The 13,082-nt window shown below is 57.1% G+C and overlaps 1 protein-coding gene across 27 annotated transcripts in view; it reads right to left on the bottom strand.

The window, feature by feature from the left end:
- Positions 1–13,082, bottom strand: part of IQSEC1 (IQ motif and Sec7 domain ArfGEF 1) — a 401,591-nt gene that overhangs the window by 14,640 nt on the left and 373,869 nt on the right. For all 27 annotated transcript variants that reach the window (XM_055259256.2, XM_055259257.2, XM_055259263.2 and 24 more), the window contains 6 exons: positions 12,629–12,790; positions 10,166–10,288; positions 8,478–8,644; positions 3,611–3,750; positions 3,120–3,149; positions 1,428–1,553 (listed from right to left, as the gene is read on the bottom strand). In XM_055259256.2, coding sequence (XP_055115231.2) covers positions 1,428–1,553; positions 3,120–3,149; positions 3,611–3,750; positions 8,478–8,644; positions 10,166–10,288; positions 12,629–12,790 — 748 coding nt within the window. The remainder of the gene's footprint in view (positions 1–1,427; positions 1,554–3,119; positions 3,150–3,610; positions 3,751–8,477; positions 8,645–10,165; positions 10,289–12,628; positions 12,791–13,082) is intronic.

Here is a 13,082-nt window from a genome sequence, read left to right as displayed (position 1 = left end):
AAAGTCAGGAGGACACGGACAAGCCCACGTGGGTGGAGGGCATGGCCTTCCACTCCAAGACTCGGACAACGGTTCCTGTCCCCACAACCTCGATGCCATCTTGGCTGGCAACAGAGCCCCACAACCTGGCACAGAGGTGGTAGGCACTTCACAGCATGGAGCCCCCTCAAGTGCCTTCTCACAGCCAGGTGAGGTGTACACACCCGGGGCTTGGCACCTTGAGGGGCAGGAATGGACAGGTGGCATTCAGCAGCCATGGCTTCCTCTCTCGGGAACAACCAGAGTGTGAAGCTATGCCTGGTGACGGCCTGCAGGGAGACTGGCCCCTGGGCTAGTGACGTGATCCCTGAATCCCTGCTGGCCCGCCACGGTCCTTGGCTGCTATTCTGGTCTGCAGTAGGAAAGGAACTTTCCAGTGTGGCAGCCAAAGGCTGGGCTGGGAGGGGAGAGGGGAGAGGGGAGCTCACATCTCCCCGGTCTCTAGGGCATGCCAGGCACCATGTAAGGTCTTACGTCCAGGACCTCACTGGACTCCTGCCACCTTCTGAGAGTCATCTTACAGAGGAGGAAACTGAGGCTCAGAGATGGGAAGGGATTCGCTCAAGGTCAGGAGTTCTTCATAAAGGATTTGAACCTACACGTCTGATTTCAACATCAGTGGTCAGAGAGGGGTAGCCAGTCCTCACACCCAATCGAGAACATGGGCATCTTTGGCAAGAAAGCCTGTGAAATGCAGGGGTACAGAAATCCAAAGGACAAGCTCTCCCTTCTCTCTGCAGTGGGCACTTCTGCCCCCATCTGACTAGCATCCATGCCACCTTTTTATCTGGCAAGAGCACCCCAGTTTCCTTTTGGGGAAACCTCCAGCCCTTGTTTCCTTCAGTCCATAGGTCTTGCAGGGACCAGCTCAGGGCTCCAGGAGGTGGGGCTTGGGACCTAGGCCTAGCCAATCAGAAAGCACTGCACCTGCCTGGCCTGGAGAAGCTTAGGGAGGGATGTGCAGTGACAAAGGCTAACTCTGCAACCTCTGCTCAGTCTAGGAAGAGGATTCTACAGTTGCTGAGCAGAGAGGATCAGGTCTGGAGCTGCTGGGGCCACCTTCCCCTTCCTGGACAGAGCCCGTCTGAGGAAGGGGCCTGCCCGAGGAAGTGTCACACAAGGTACAGGTGCAGACAGCACACAGGAGTGCTGCTGACGTTGGCAGAGGCTCTGGAAACAGCTGACACTAAAGCCAAAGATCCCCCTCTGGACCTGTATATGAGCCAATGAAGTCTGTCTCCACGTGCATCAGTGTGAAAGACACCAGGCAAACCCTCCCTTTTGCACCCCCACATGCATGCACATCTTCCCCATGCAGACAGCCAGACGTGGACCCTGGGCTCAGGCTTGAGGTCCCTGCTACGATGCCTTGTGGGTGAGCCACATACCACCAGGAGGTCGTTGAACAGGAAGATTTCTCGCTGGTGTAGTCCGAGTTTCTGGGGCTTGTTTGGGTCTGGAACCTCAAAAAGCCGGCAGTAGCAGACCAACCGACGGTGGGGCAGAGAGAGCACCTGTGTGGGGAGAGGCTGTCCTGCCACGGCCGCCCAGCTCTCCTCTAGGAGCTCTGGGGGCCGCAGTGGAGGATTCTAGCCCTTCAAGCTAGAAACCCGGCGCGTAGGCCTTGAGTTCAAAAATGCCTTCCCTCACAGACAATGAAGAGCAGATGTGTCTTTTGGCTCATGGCAGTTTCCCGTACTCTGTTCTCAGGAGCCACTATTTAAAATCCCATATCTCTGCTCTCCTGAAGGACTAGGGACGTGCCCCTGCTTCTGCTGAGACCTCTTTTCCATTCTTCTGGGCAGGTACCAGGCTTCTTAAACTATCATGTTCACCTGGGAGCCTCTGGCCAGACAGCGAGTCACATTTGGAGTCCCCACAATGTGCCGGTCATACACATGAGGCCACTCAGCCCTGCAAAAGTCTTTACAGAGAGAATCTACTCTAGATGAGGAAAAACTGAGGCACAGAAGTAACGACAAAACCAGGAAGTGGCAGAGCCAGGATCCAATTCCAGGCCCCAGGACTTTTCCCACCCTACCAAGCCTCCCTATAAAAGATTCCTATGGTTCTGATGCCTGAAAGACTCTCCAAAATCCTGAGCCAGCAGCCAGGATTTTGGAGAGCCACTCTGTGGCACTTGCCCTGGCCCTGTCCTCCGCTCCCCACATCTACCCTGAACATGCCCCTGACAGCTCATGCGAGCTCCCAACATGGTCATAGCTCCAGCTGCCCTTGAGGCCCAATGCCTCACGGCGAGGGATGAGCCATCAGGGCCTGGCTCTGGGAGTGCCCAGGTTCGTGCAGGACGGGGAAGACGGTCAAAGGGGTGGGATCCCCGGGATCACTGTCCTGAGGCCAGGGGCTTGCCTCTGCCAGGGGCGCTCTAGGCCAGGGCTACCTGACTTTGGCACATCTGGGGGTTAAAATGAGGGGGGAAAATGTGGCCCAGCCTGGGGGGCTCAGGTTGCAAAGGTGTGAAGGAGAGAGGATGGGAGGGTTCGGGGAGCACGGGCTGGAGGTGTGAGGGGCCTGGTCTCTTGCAGGGGAAGCTGGGGAGGGTGAGGGCAGGCAGAGCTGCTTTCAGGACTGAGGGACAACGCCAGTCCATAAGGAGGGTCATGGCGAGCGGCCCAGTCACCCTGTGTGCATGTGTCCTGGGGCGTGTGGGCACACCACAAAGCTATGGCAGAGGACGGGTCCTGGGGGTGAGGAGGCAGGCACTGGGAGAGCCTGGGGCATGGGATGTGGGGGACAGAGCACAGAGCAGGGCCGGGTAGCGGACAGGGCAGGGCCTCAGAGGACACATCAGGGTCTGTTTCAGGCGCAGGGTCTGGGGGCTGGGCTCAACAGGGCGTCAACAAGAGGGAGCAGGAGTCTCCCCTGACACCACAGCCTCAGGGCCTGCAGAGATCTGAGGCTGGGGTAGTTACAAACATCTGATTCCTCAGCACCCCAGCAATGAACTCAAGCAGCCAGCACTTGGGCTCTGGGAGCCTGGGGAGCCGGCGGACTGGCTGATGCTGGGCCTCCCCAGGGCGGCGGGCTACCCACAAAGGTAAAAGCAGAGAAATACTCACACAGCCGAGCCCAGGATGCAGGGATCCGATCTGCGGGAGAATGTGAAACCAACAAAAGGGTGTTCATGTTTCAAAGCCACACCCGGGCCAATGCTGCAAGTGCCCCCTCCCTACATGTCCCCTTGGGATCCACCCAGCCAGTATGTGGGGGACCCACTCTCTCTGGCAGAGCTCTCTGAGGGGTCCCAGGGGACTCCCGGACCACCCAGGAAAGCCTGCCAGTGTCAGGGGCCCAGAACTCAGCCACTGCACAACCCTGGCCTGCTGGATTATTAAGAGCCTCAGCTCTCTTCAGATTGTAACGCAGAGCCAATAGCTGTTATTCCCAAATATGACAGGAGACACTCGAAAAAACCCCAAGCCCTGGCAGAATTCACCAGCCCTGCTGGAAGGGACCACACGGAGTGGGGTGGGTGGGAGTAAGAAGGCCTGGCAGGCAGCCCCGCCTGGGTGGTGCTGAGGCCCACCACGTACCAGGGCCTATCACATACCGGCTTCTTCCCCACAATGAGCTTCTCCACCTTCTGCACCTGGGACACATGGTCCTCATTGGTCTTCAGCTCTCGCTTACGGATCCGTTCATAGATCCCGATCAGCATCTCCCGGGGAATGTCCTCACCATCGTCCACACCTGGGTAGGGAATGCAGCTGGGTATCAGGGTGGGCCCCAGGCTCACTCGATTTACCAGTTTCTAAAGCAAATCAGAGGAGCAAACCTTCCACCAGACCCAACAGAACCAAAGAACTCCCACGCAGGCCCACAGCAACAGGACATTTTCAGTCAACACAAATTTCCTCAGTCCTCCTACCAGAACGGGCCCAATACATCTGACCTGGTCTAGTAGGCGATGGGTGTCAGGGGCTGAGCCACCTCTAAGCCATGTTCAGACGGCTTTATAAATGCTACCATGCTCCATGCTAACCATAGCCCTTTGAAGTGGGTATAATCATCTCCATTCCACAGATGGGAAGACAGAGGCTGAGGTGTGGGAAGGTTGGAGTATAGGGAGGCTGGGGTTTGTGAGTTTGGGCTCCGATGGACCTGGCGCCACATCCTACTTTCACCCTTACTAGCTGTGTGACTACGGGCGAGTGACTGCCTCGCTCATGCTTGGTGTCCTCCTCTATAACAGGTTGCCCACAGCACAGGCTTGTCGTGAGGAAACGAGGGGCGCCTGGGGCATGCCCAGCTCTGCATCTGAGCGGTGAGAGTGCTGCAGTGGTTGCTGTTGCTGGCCCACATCACGCGGGCAGAGGCTGGAAGCCAGGCTCTGACCCAGGGCTGCCCTAACCACAAGCACACACCGCTTCTTTCTTCCTCCCCACTCTGAAAACTGCCGTGAGCAGAGAAACAACCCTGCATATGTGGGAAATGCAAACTTGTTTTGCAGTGAGCTCCACCCTCACCCCTCTGCCAGGCTGCAGTCCAAAGGGCTACAGGGCTTGGGGAACACGGACCTCCCACAGATGGCTGGCAGGACAGGAGATGCTCCAACTCGGGGTAGGCAACCTGGCAATGCCTGTCCAAATGACAAGTTCTAGCACCCTCTGGTCCACTGACTGCATTTGGGGAACTTATCCCATGGGAAATGAGACACATACAACGTTATCACAGCACTGTTTCCAAGTGGCAAAAGGCTGGAAGTAACCCGTGTACCCATTAACAGGGGAGTGCTCACCAATCATCCCACATCAGCACGACAGACTATGCACCTGCCAAGAACAGTGAAGAAGGCCACAGTAAAGCACATGGGCCGTTTCTCACAGTAAAGCACATGGGCCGTTTCTCTTAGATTTAGTAAGTGGGAAAAGCAAGGTGCAAAGTAGCAGGGGATAAAACCATTCCTGCATATATGCACTTGCATGAGCGGAGCACAACTAGGGGGCACAGCCAGGAGAAGCCAAAATCGAAGACCTTCAGGGGCAGAGGCTATGCCCTGAGCAGGCGGGGCAGGGTGGGAGGGAAACTGCTAGCCACCTTCCAGTATTTTTTATTTTTATTTTCCTAAATAGACATTATTTTTAGAGCAGTTGTAGGTTCTCAGCAAAATTGAGCAGAAAGCAGACTTCCCATGTATGCCCTGCCCCCCGACACAGCCTTCCCCGCTGTCGCCATCCTCACCAGAGTGCTCCATTGGCACAATGATGAGCCTACACGGATGCATCAGCGTCACCTGAGGTCCATGTTTTAGATTAGGGTCCACTCTGGGTGCTGTGATTCTGTGGGTTTGGGCAAACGTAGAATGACCCTTATCCACCATTATAGCACCACGCAGAACAGTGTCACTGCCCTAAAAATCCTCTGAGCTCTACGTACCCATCCTCCCCTCCCCCAGCTCCTGGCAGCCACTCATCCTTTTCCTGTCTCCATAGTTTTGCCTTTCCCAGAATGTCATAGAGTTGGAATCACGTAGCACGCAGCCTGTTCAGACTGGCCTGTTTCACTCAGTGCTACACACTTAAGGTTCCTCCACATCTCTTCGTGGTCAATAGCTCACTTCTCTTTCGTGCTGAGCACTATTGCACTGTCTGGAGGCACGCAGTTTATTTATCCCCTCACCTGCTCAAGGACGTCTGGTGGTTGCCACGTTTTGACAGTTTTGAATAGAGCTGCTATAAGCATCCGTGTGCAGGTTTTTCCGTGGGCCTAAGTTTTCAGTTCATTTGGGTAAATATCAAGGAGCACACCTGCTGGATCATATTACTTTCTGGCTTTCAAACTATGTGAATATCCATTCAAAAAATAAATTAAAAAATTAAAAAAAAAACTTTAAAAACAAGGGAAGACTCCTGGACTGGCTTCCGTGGTGAGCTACTCCGCCTTCACAGTCCTCCAGCCCCCAGGGCTCTCCCGCTGCGGGACCCACTGGACAAACTGGGCTGACCCACTCCAGAGAGGATGTGTGTTGGGGTGGGGGTGAGGATTTCCCTACCAAAAGGACAAGCTGTCCATGCACTCAGCACAGAGCACCAGGCTGGCTCCGGGAGTCAAGAGACCTGCCTGGCCTCAGCCATTTCTTGGTTGATGTGACCCTGGGCAGGTCCCTTCCTTCTCTGAGCCCTGGTCACCCCTTCTGAAGCGAGGAAGATGAGAAAGAACGTCCCTGAGCTCCAGACTGAAAAGAGGTGACTTGGTGGGGACAGCCCAGGCTTGGGAGACAGAACCTGCAGCTCCCTTCTTGGGAATGGGGTGCTCAGGCCCTTCCATGGGAAGTGGGGAGGCTCCCGCCACCCTGTTATCCAGACAGCTGGCAGGACTGGGTGCAACCATGGACAGGAACCAGAGCCGCTGCCACTGGGGTACGGACTGGCCACCACCTGACTCAGCAGCCCTGCCCCGCCAAGCCTTCTCTACTCTAGGCCAGTCATTTCTGGTTCCTCCTGTTATGTCTTATCCAGCATGTCCCAGATGACATGCAGGAGGTTCTAAAGAAAGAAAACCTGGCCAGGCACAGTGGCTCAAGCCTTTAATCCCAGCACTTTGGGAGGCCAAGGTGGGAGGATCATTTGAGGCCAAGGAGTTCAAGACCAGCCTGGGCAACATAGTGAGACCCTACCTCTAGAAAAAATAAACATTAAAAATTAGCCGGGCATGGCAGTTCGCGCCTGTGGTCTCAGCTACCTGGCAGGCTGAGGCAGGAGGATCTCTTGAGCCTGGGAGGTCAAGGATGAAGTGAGATATGATTGCACCACTGCACTCCAGCCTGTGCGACAGAGGAAGACCGTGTCTAAATAAATAAATAAAATAAATGTAAACAAATTAGAGACCCTCAAACTGTCCCTGGGCTGCCAGAGGGACCTCTAAATATAAATAAATAAATAAATAAATAAATAAAATAAAATAAAATAAAATAAATTAAAACAAATCAGAGACCCTCAAACTCCCCCTCAGCTGCCGATAGCATGTAGCACACAGCTCGCTTTCCTGGAGGCGATGAATGGCCAGCCTGCATCAGGGGTCATGTGGAGGTCTGTGAATCCCAGAAACAGGTTTGGCCCCATGAGAAGGGAGGCTCAGGATGAGAGAGGCCCCGGGTGGATGTAGAGGAGGCCCCGGCCTCCTGGCTGCTGCTTGGACACCTGGGCCTGGGAGTGCATCTGTTGTACCATCAAAGTGTCCACTGGTGGCCCTCGGGAGCTCTCTAGATGCCTTGGTTCCCAGGAACTACAGACTTGACGGACTTGGGGCCTGCGATGCCCCTCAGACCTTGCAGGAGGCCACATGCAGTAACGCTGGGTGCAGGGAATGGCTGTCCATGAGCTCTAAGCCATGCCCCAGCCTGCTCAGCGCCCCTTCCTGCCTCCCAAGGGAGGTGGCAGAACCACTCAGGTCTTGGTGCCTAGCTCAGGTGCCATCTCCCTGAGGCCTCTGCTACCTGGGTTTCCCGCCACACAGGGGAAGGGGAGGGCACCTGAAGACCCCGGAGTGGAGCTGGAGCTGCTCCCTGGAGAGTGACCCTGTTCAAGGAGAAGGGACGGCAGAACCACCGTTGAATAAACTAAGAATGAACAGCTTTGTCAGCTCCACACGCTCTTAGAGCCAGGCTGGATTCACACTGGCTGTTCTTTGCTTTTACAAATAGTGACAACCTTTCCAAGGAACCCTCAGTCCCTGTTCTTTCAACCCACCCTCAGCTCTTGCAGCCAGGGTTCCCACAGGGACTGGGTGATGCAGTGCCTTCCTCCTTCCTTCCGGGGACCCCGGGACACACAAGGGACACACTGGGCCGGCACGGAGCCACCTGGGAGAAGGTCACGGCTTTTAGCTCCCTTCCTGTCTCTGATCACGCAAGGAGGCCTCGCTTCCCGTAGACTCCGCACCCACACCTCCCAGCACATGCCCACCTCCCCGAGGGCAGGGAGCCGGGTCTGCACTCCAGCGCCAGCAGCCGGAAGCCGCACTGGCTAGAACTCAGCAGCATGCTTTCTTTTCGTTGCAAAGAAAAGAAAGAATGTATAATTACTTTATACATGTGGCAAATGCTACTCATTCTCCATTTACAGTAGCAATATCAAGTCCCCTTTTAAAATACATACTTTTAGGTAAAGACACAAAGAAAAAGGCCAATTTCATCCTTCAAGGACAAGCTAACAGTCACCTTCTCCGTGAGGAAGGTTTCCCAACACCTCGAGACCCTGGCCTGTGTCATGCAGCCTGTGTCCCACGGGGACTCCTCTAAGGCAGTGCTCTTTCCAGTCATCTGTGCTCCCCAAAGACCCCCCCATGCCAGACCCTGGACTGCTGGAGCACAGCTCCCCAGCTGGAGGCTGCCTCATGCCCCTTACACCTGGGGACGGCCTGGCTGGAGCAGGTGCTGGAGCAAATCTGTGGTTGGCCGACCGCCTGAGACAGCTCACCTCGGAGGTTCTTGATGAAGTCCTCCAGCTTCATTTTCCGCTCGGGCTTGACATTGGGGCTGTACATGTCGGTGTTCAGCAGGATGATGGCGAAGGCCAGGATGAAAATGGTGTCTGGGTTCCGGAACTGCCGCACCACCCCGGGGTTGCAGATGCAGTAGCGCTGGCTGCGGGCCGGGAGGGAGGGGGTCAGGACCACGGCGCAGCAAGTGACACGGCCCCTCTCCCACCAGCTGAGGCTGTCACGTGCTGCTGAGCCTCAGCTCCTGCTTCTGGTGAGCGAGGATCACACCTGCCTGTCGGAATCGGCCCCGACTACTCACTGGCCCTCCTCACTCTACTGCAGCCCCTCCTACCTGGATTTTAGCCGGGCACACAGCCATCCTGGGGAGGACTACATTTCCCAGCTCCCGGGAGCTCAGAGTAGCCACACCACCACGTTCAGCCCATGGGATGTGAACAGATGTGATGTGAGTACCTGTAAGGCTGGGCCCCCTCCCCGCTGCCTGCAATGGGGACATCACAGTGGGTGTCGGGCCTGCCCTCCGGGACCTTGAGGTGAAAGCAGCCAGGGGCACCTCCACACCAGCTCAGAGGGAGAAGCACTCCGCCTTGTCTCAGCCATGGCTACTGAGGGGCCTCAGGTTCAACAGCTGTGGACCGACCGCTGCAAGAACACCCCCTACCCTGAAGTCAGCCCGCTTGCCGTTCCCGCTGCCACCCCAGGAGCCCCTCCACTGGTGACCTCATGGAGGGGCAGGTGACAAGAGGCAGGGACAGAGTAGAGGAGCCAGGCAAAGTACCGGGACTGAGGCTCAGGAGCCCAGCTTAGTGCCCTCCCCTCCAGGAAGCCGTCCTGGAAGGAAGTGGGTGCACCTTGCCTCCTGCCAGGGCCCTGGGGTTGTCCTCCCTCTGTGTCCTCCATCCTCCTGGCCTCACCACCAGTGCGGAGCCCAGAGGGCTGGGTCAGCAGCTGACCTGTGCCACCCACACCCATGCACCAAACATGCAGGCTCCTACACAGCCAGTCTGCAAGTGATCCCAGAATGGATGACTGCGTAGTGACTGCGAGCTCACTGTCGTGTCAGGAACTGGGCTAAGTGTGCCCACATGTCCTGTGTCATTTCATCCTTGCACCTCTTTCTAGGGTATGTGCTATTGTTATTCAATTTCCCAGGTGAAGAAATGAGGCACAGAGAAGTTAAGTAACCAGCACAGGGCCACACAGCCGGTAAGTGGTGGAGTCTGTGACTGAACCAGGCATCTGGCTGTCTGGCTTGTGCTCTGAGTCACTGTGAATGAGCAAATGAATGACTAGATAGATGGACTCGTGGATGAATGCAGAGCTCGGGGGGAATTAGAGGAAGAGCATTCAGAATCTTGATTTGAACAGCCAGAATCCTAGGAGTCGCAATCATAACCTCTTTCAACTTCAGTTTCCTCATCTTCACAATTAGAATAATCGGTACAGTCTTCTCCATCCCCACCACCTCACAATGGCTGAAAGAAGCCCCACACAGTGCCTGGAACACAGGAGGGGCCAGTACGATCACCCCCAAAACAACATTCAGGGACACCTGGACCTGTCTAGGGATGGCGGGGATGTTGTCTTTGGTCCATCCTCGGGCCCTGAAGCTGGGGACACCATCCTCCCCTGATGCAGCAGCCCCAGCCAGCCCGGGCCCCACCTGAACGCCTCGATGAGCCGCTCCACTTTCTGAGCCTCCCCTTGGACACGGATGTGCGCCTGGAATTTCCTGAGGGCCTCGTCCAGCTCCATGGTAGAGAAGTCCATCTCGTCCACCACACAGCTGGAATAGAGACAGCCTCGCATAAGCACCCCTTGCAGGTGCGACACGCCCAGCCCACACCCAGGTGGTGGTGCCTGGAGCCCCAGAAATGGACTGCCTCCTGGCAGGGAGGGCCCCTGCCTGGCTCCAGCCAATCAGCCAAGAGCCCTCAGAATGCAGCAAAAAGACCTCCAGGCGTCCGGGGAGCCCACGAAGCCCCTGGAACTGTAGGGAAGCGCGTGTGCCTATATTTATGTGGGCAGTTTTCCCAGTGGGGCAGAGCATATGGTTATCTGGATCAAAGCCCTTCCCCAGAGACAAGCATTTTTAAGCACAGCCCTCACCAGGCACACAGTAGACGCCACCGTGAGTCTCCTCTCCTTCTGCATGGGGTTGGGGAGTTCGCTGCTATTTTCACAGTGAGGAAAGGGGAGCCCAGGGTGTTGACTTTCAGAATAAGCCTATTCTCTTGTGGGGAGAGTATCGGGGTGGTGAGCTGGGTTTTGCAGGTGCTTTTCCAGGGACTTGAAAGGGCCATGCACCCTCATCTGTGGGGCAGGGCCTGGAGGGGCGGCTGATGAATGGTCTCTACATTCTTCCCATGGCCCTGCCCCTGGCACACCCTTCCAGTCCCTCCTATGGTGACCCCTGAACAGAGAAGATGGGGTCTGCACTAGGAGCCCTGGGGCAGGCTCCAGCTTCTGGCCTAGCTCCTTAATGACGCTGCTGTCACTCCCATGGGGCAGAGGCCTGGCCACACAGGGCCTGACCCCTCTCTCAGGGCCATCCCCACTTGGGGGCAATGAAGCTGCTCCCACCCTCTTCCGAGCGCTCAAGGCCTCCTGGGGCAACAGCCTTGGAGGTGGCTTCGGAGCAGTGGGGAGAGGGCAAGCAGGGAGCAGGCAGGAGGATTTGCTGAGCAACAGGAGCAGCGGCCCTGCAGATGCCTGGTGTGATGGCCCGGGGGAGCCAGCCACTTCCTGAGGCCACTGCTATTTTCTGACATGAGGAGAACAATGTGCGGATTTCCTAAGGACCAGGGACCGGCTTGGAGCGGGGAGTTGGGGCAGCACAGGAATGGCTGCAGGGGATGGGGGTGGGAGCTGGACATTTACCAAGGAGCTCATGGGCTTTCCCCTGGATCCTTCCTCATGCCTGCTTCAAAGAGGGGAGGGGGCAGTAGTCACCCTAACGATACAGCAGGCTTCTCCAGGTGCTGAGCAGAGAGAAAGATGCCTGGCCTGTGCATGCTTGGCCAACCAAGGGCACAGATATTCTGCTGGTGCCTGCCATGTGCTGGCCACACTTAGCCTCCTGGGTGTGGGGCGGGGACTACATGAGTGCCTGTGTATGTGAGTCCACGTGTATGGGGGTTTGTGCCCCCCCGCCCAGGCCAGCCCCTCCCACTCTGAGCCTTGGTTTCCCCACCCATGAGACAAAAAGGGCGACGGCACCCGCTGCCTCCTAGGGAGAAGCAGCAGAGATGACAGGTGCACTGGCCAGCCCCAGGGAACGTGAGGCCTCGTGCTCTAGGGGCTGCTGCTCCCGGGCACCTGCTCCCCAGCCCTCGTTGGTCCCCTCAGCTGCTCATGGGCAGGGCTGGGTGGCTAGAAGGGACTGCCCCTGGATGGCCAGCACTTCACCCTGCTCTATGCTCTTCCTGGCCCACCGTTCTGGCTCAGGGAGTTGGGAACCCATTTTTCTGCAGGCTTTCAAGTAGCTGAGAGTGCTATGCTCACCAGCTCTCTGAGCTGAGGGGAGCTGTGGAATCAGGAGGTGGGGGCAGGACGTACAACCCAAATATCCCAGCCGGGAGAATGAGGCAGGGGCAGAGTGTGGCACGGGCTGCCCACGGGGAGGCAGGTCACTTGATCTGGCTCCCCACCACTCTCCCCAGGGGTGAGTCAGGAGCAGACAGGGCATGCAGTCCATGCAGGAGGACAACAGCCAGGCCAGGGGAAGGGGCTCTGACATCCAGCTGCCTGCTCCTGCCAGCCCTGCCATGAAAGGCTGCAGGAACGTGGGTCACTGAGGGCTGTGATGCTTGGTGCTGGGTTGGATCAACCGTGCTTAGGGATAGAGGGGAGGGAGGGGCCAAGGGTGCATGCCAGAGTGTGGGAGGACAGGCAGTAGGGTCCGCATGTGGGATGGTGTGTTGGAGGGCAGGTGCCCACCTGCGTGCTGGGCAGATGTGGGGCATCTGCATGTGTGTGTCTAGGAGTTATGAAGAGAGAAGGGGGGGCCCACCACATGTCCCAGCAAGTAGGGTAGGCCTGGCCCTGTGTGTGCCCATGTGTAACACAGGGTGCATAACGGCGCGTGTGGAATCAGGTCCGACCCCCATGCCCACACAGAACTCACTCGAGCACGTCGCGGTTGAACTGCTTCTGCCGGTTGCCCAGGAACTCTCCAATCATCTGCCGGCTGAGGCCCTTGCGCTGCAGCAGGAAGTGGGCCACCCCGACGGGCGTGTCGGGCACAAAGCCACGCTCGATGAGATACTGGACTCCCTTCTCAGGCTTCCTGGGGTAGGACGAAAGGCACACTCAGCCCCAGCTGCCCGGCTGCTGGCCAGGCACCTGGAGGGGATCTCCGCTCAGTGGACGGTCGACGTTCTCCCTCCCTGCCCACTTGCACCGGCCCTCATCCCTGTAGGCATTCAGGGGTCTCTAGTTCCATCTCCTGCCTGGGTGGGAACTCAAGAGCCCAGGCTGGCACCAGAAGACCCTGGGCTCCAGGCATCCTGCCCTGTCCCAAAACCCAAATGTGGGGGACCTGGTACAAACGCCTTCACCTAGACTCACCCAGACCTTGT

Source organism: Symphalangus syndactylus, chromosome 21 (genome assembly GCF_028878055.3).
Source record: "Symphalangus syndactylus isolate Jambi chromosome 21, NHGRI_mSymSyn1-v2.1_pri, whole genome shotgun sequence".
In the NCBI taxonomy this organism is placed as follows: domain Eukaryota; kingdom Metazoa; phylum Chordata; class Mammalia; order Primates; family Hylobatidae; genus Symphalangus; species Symphalangus syndactylus.
The sequence above is the reverse complement of the archived record's forward strand: the minus strand, read 5'-3'. Positions and strand labels throughout refer to the sequence as shown.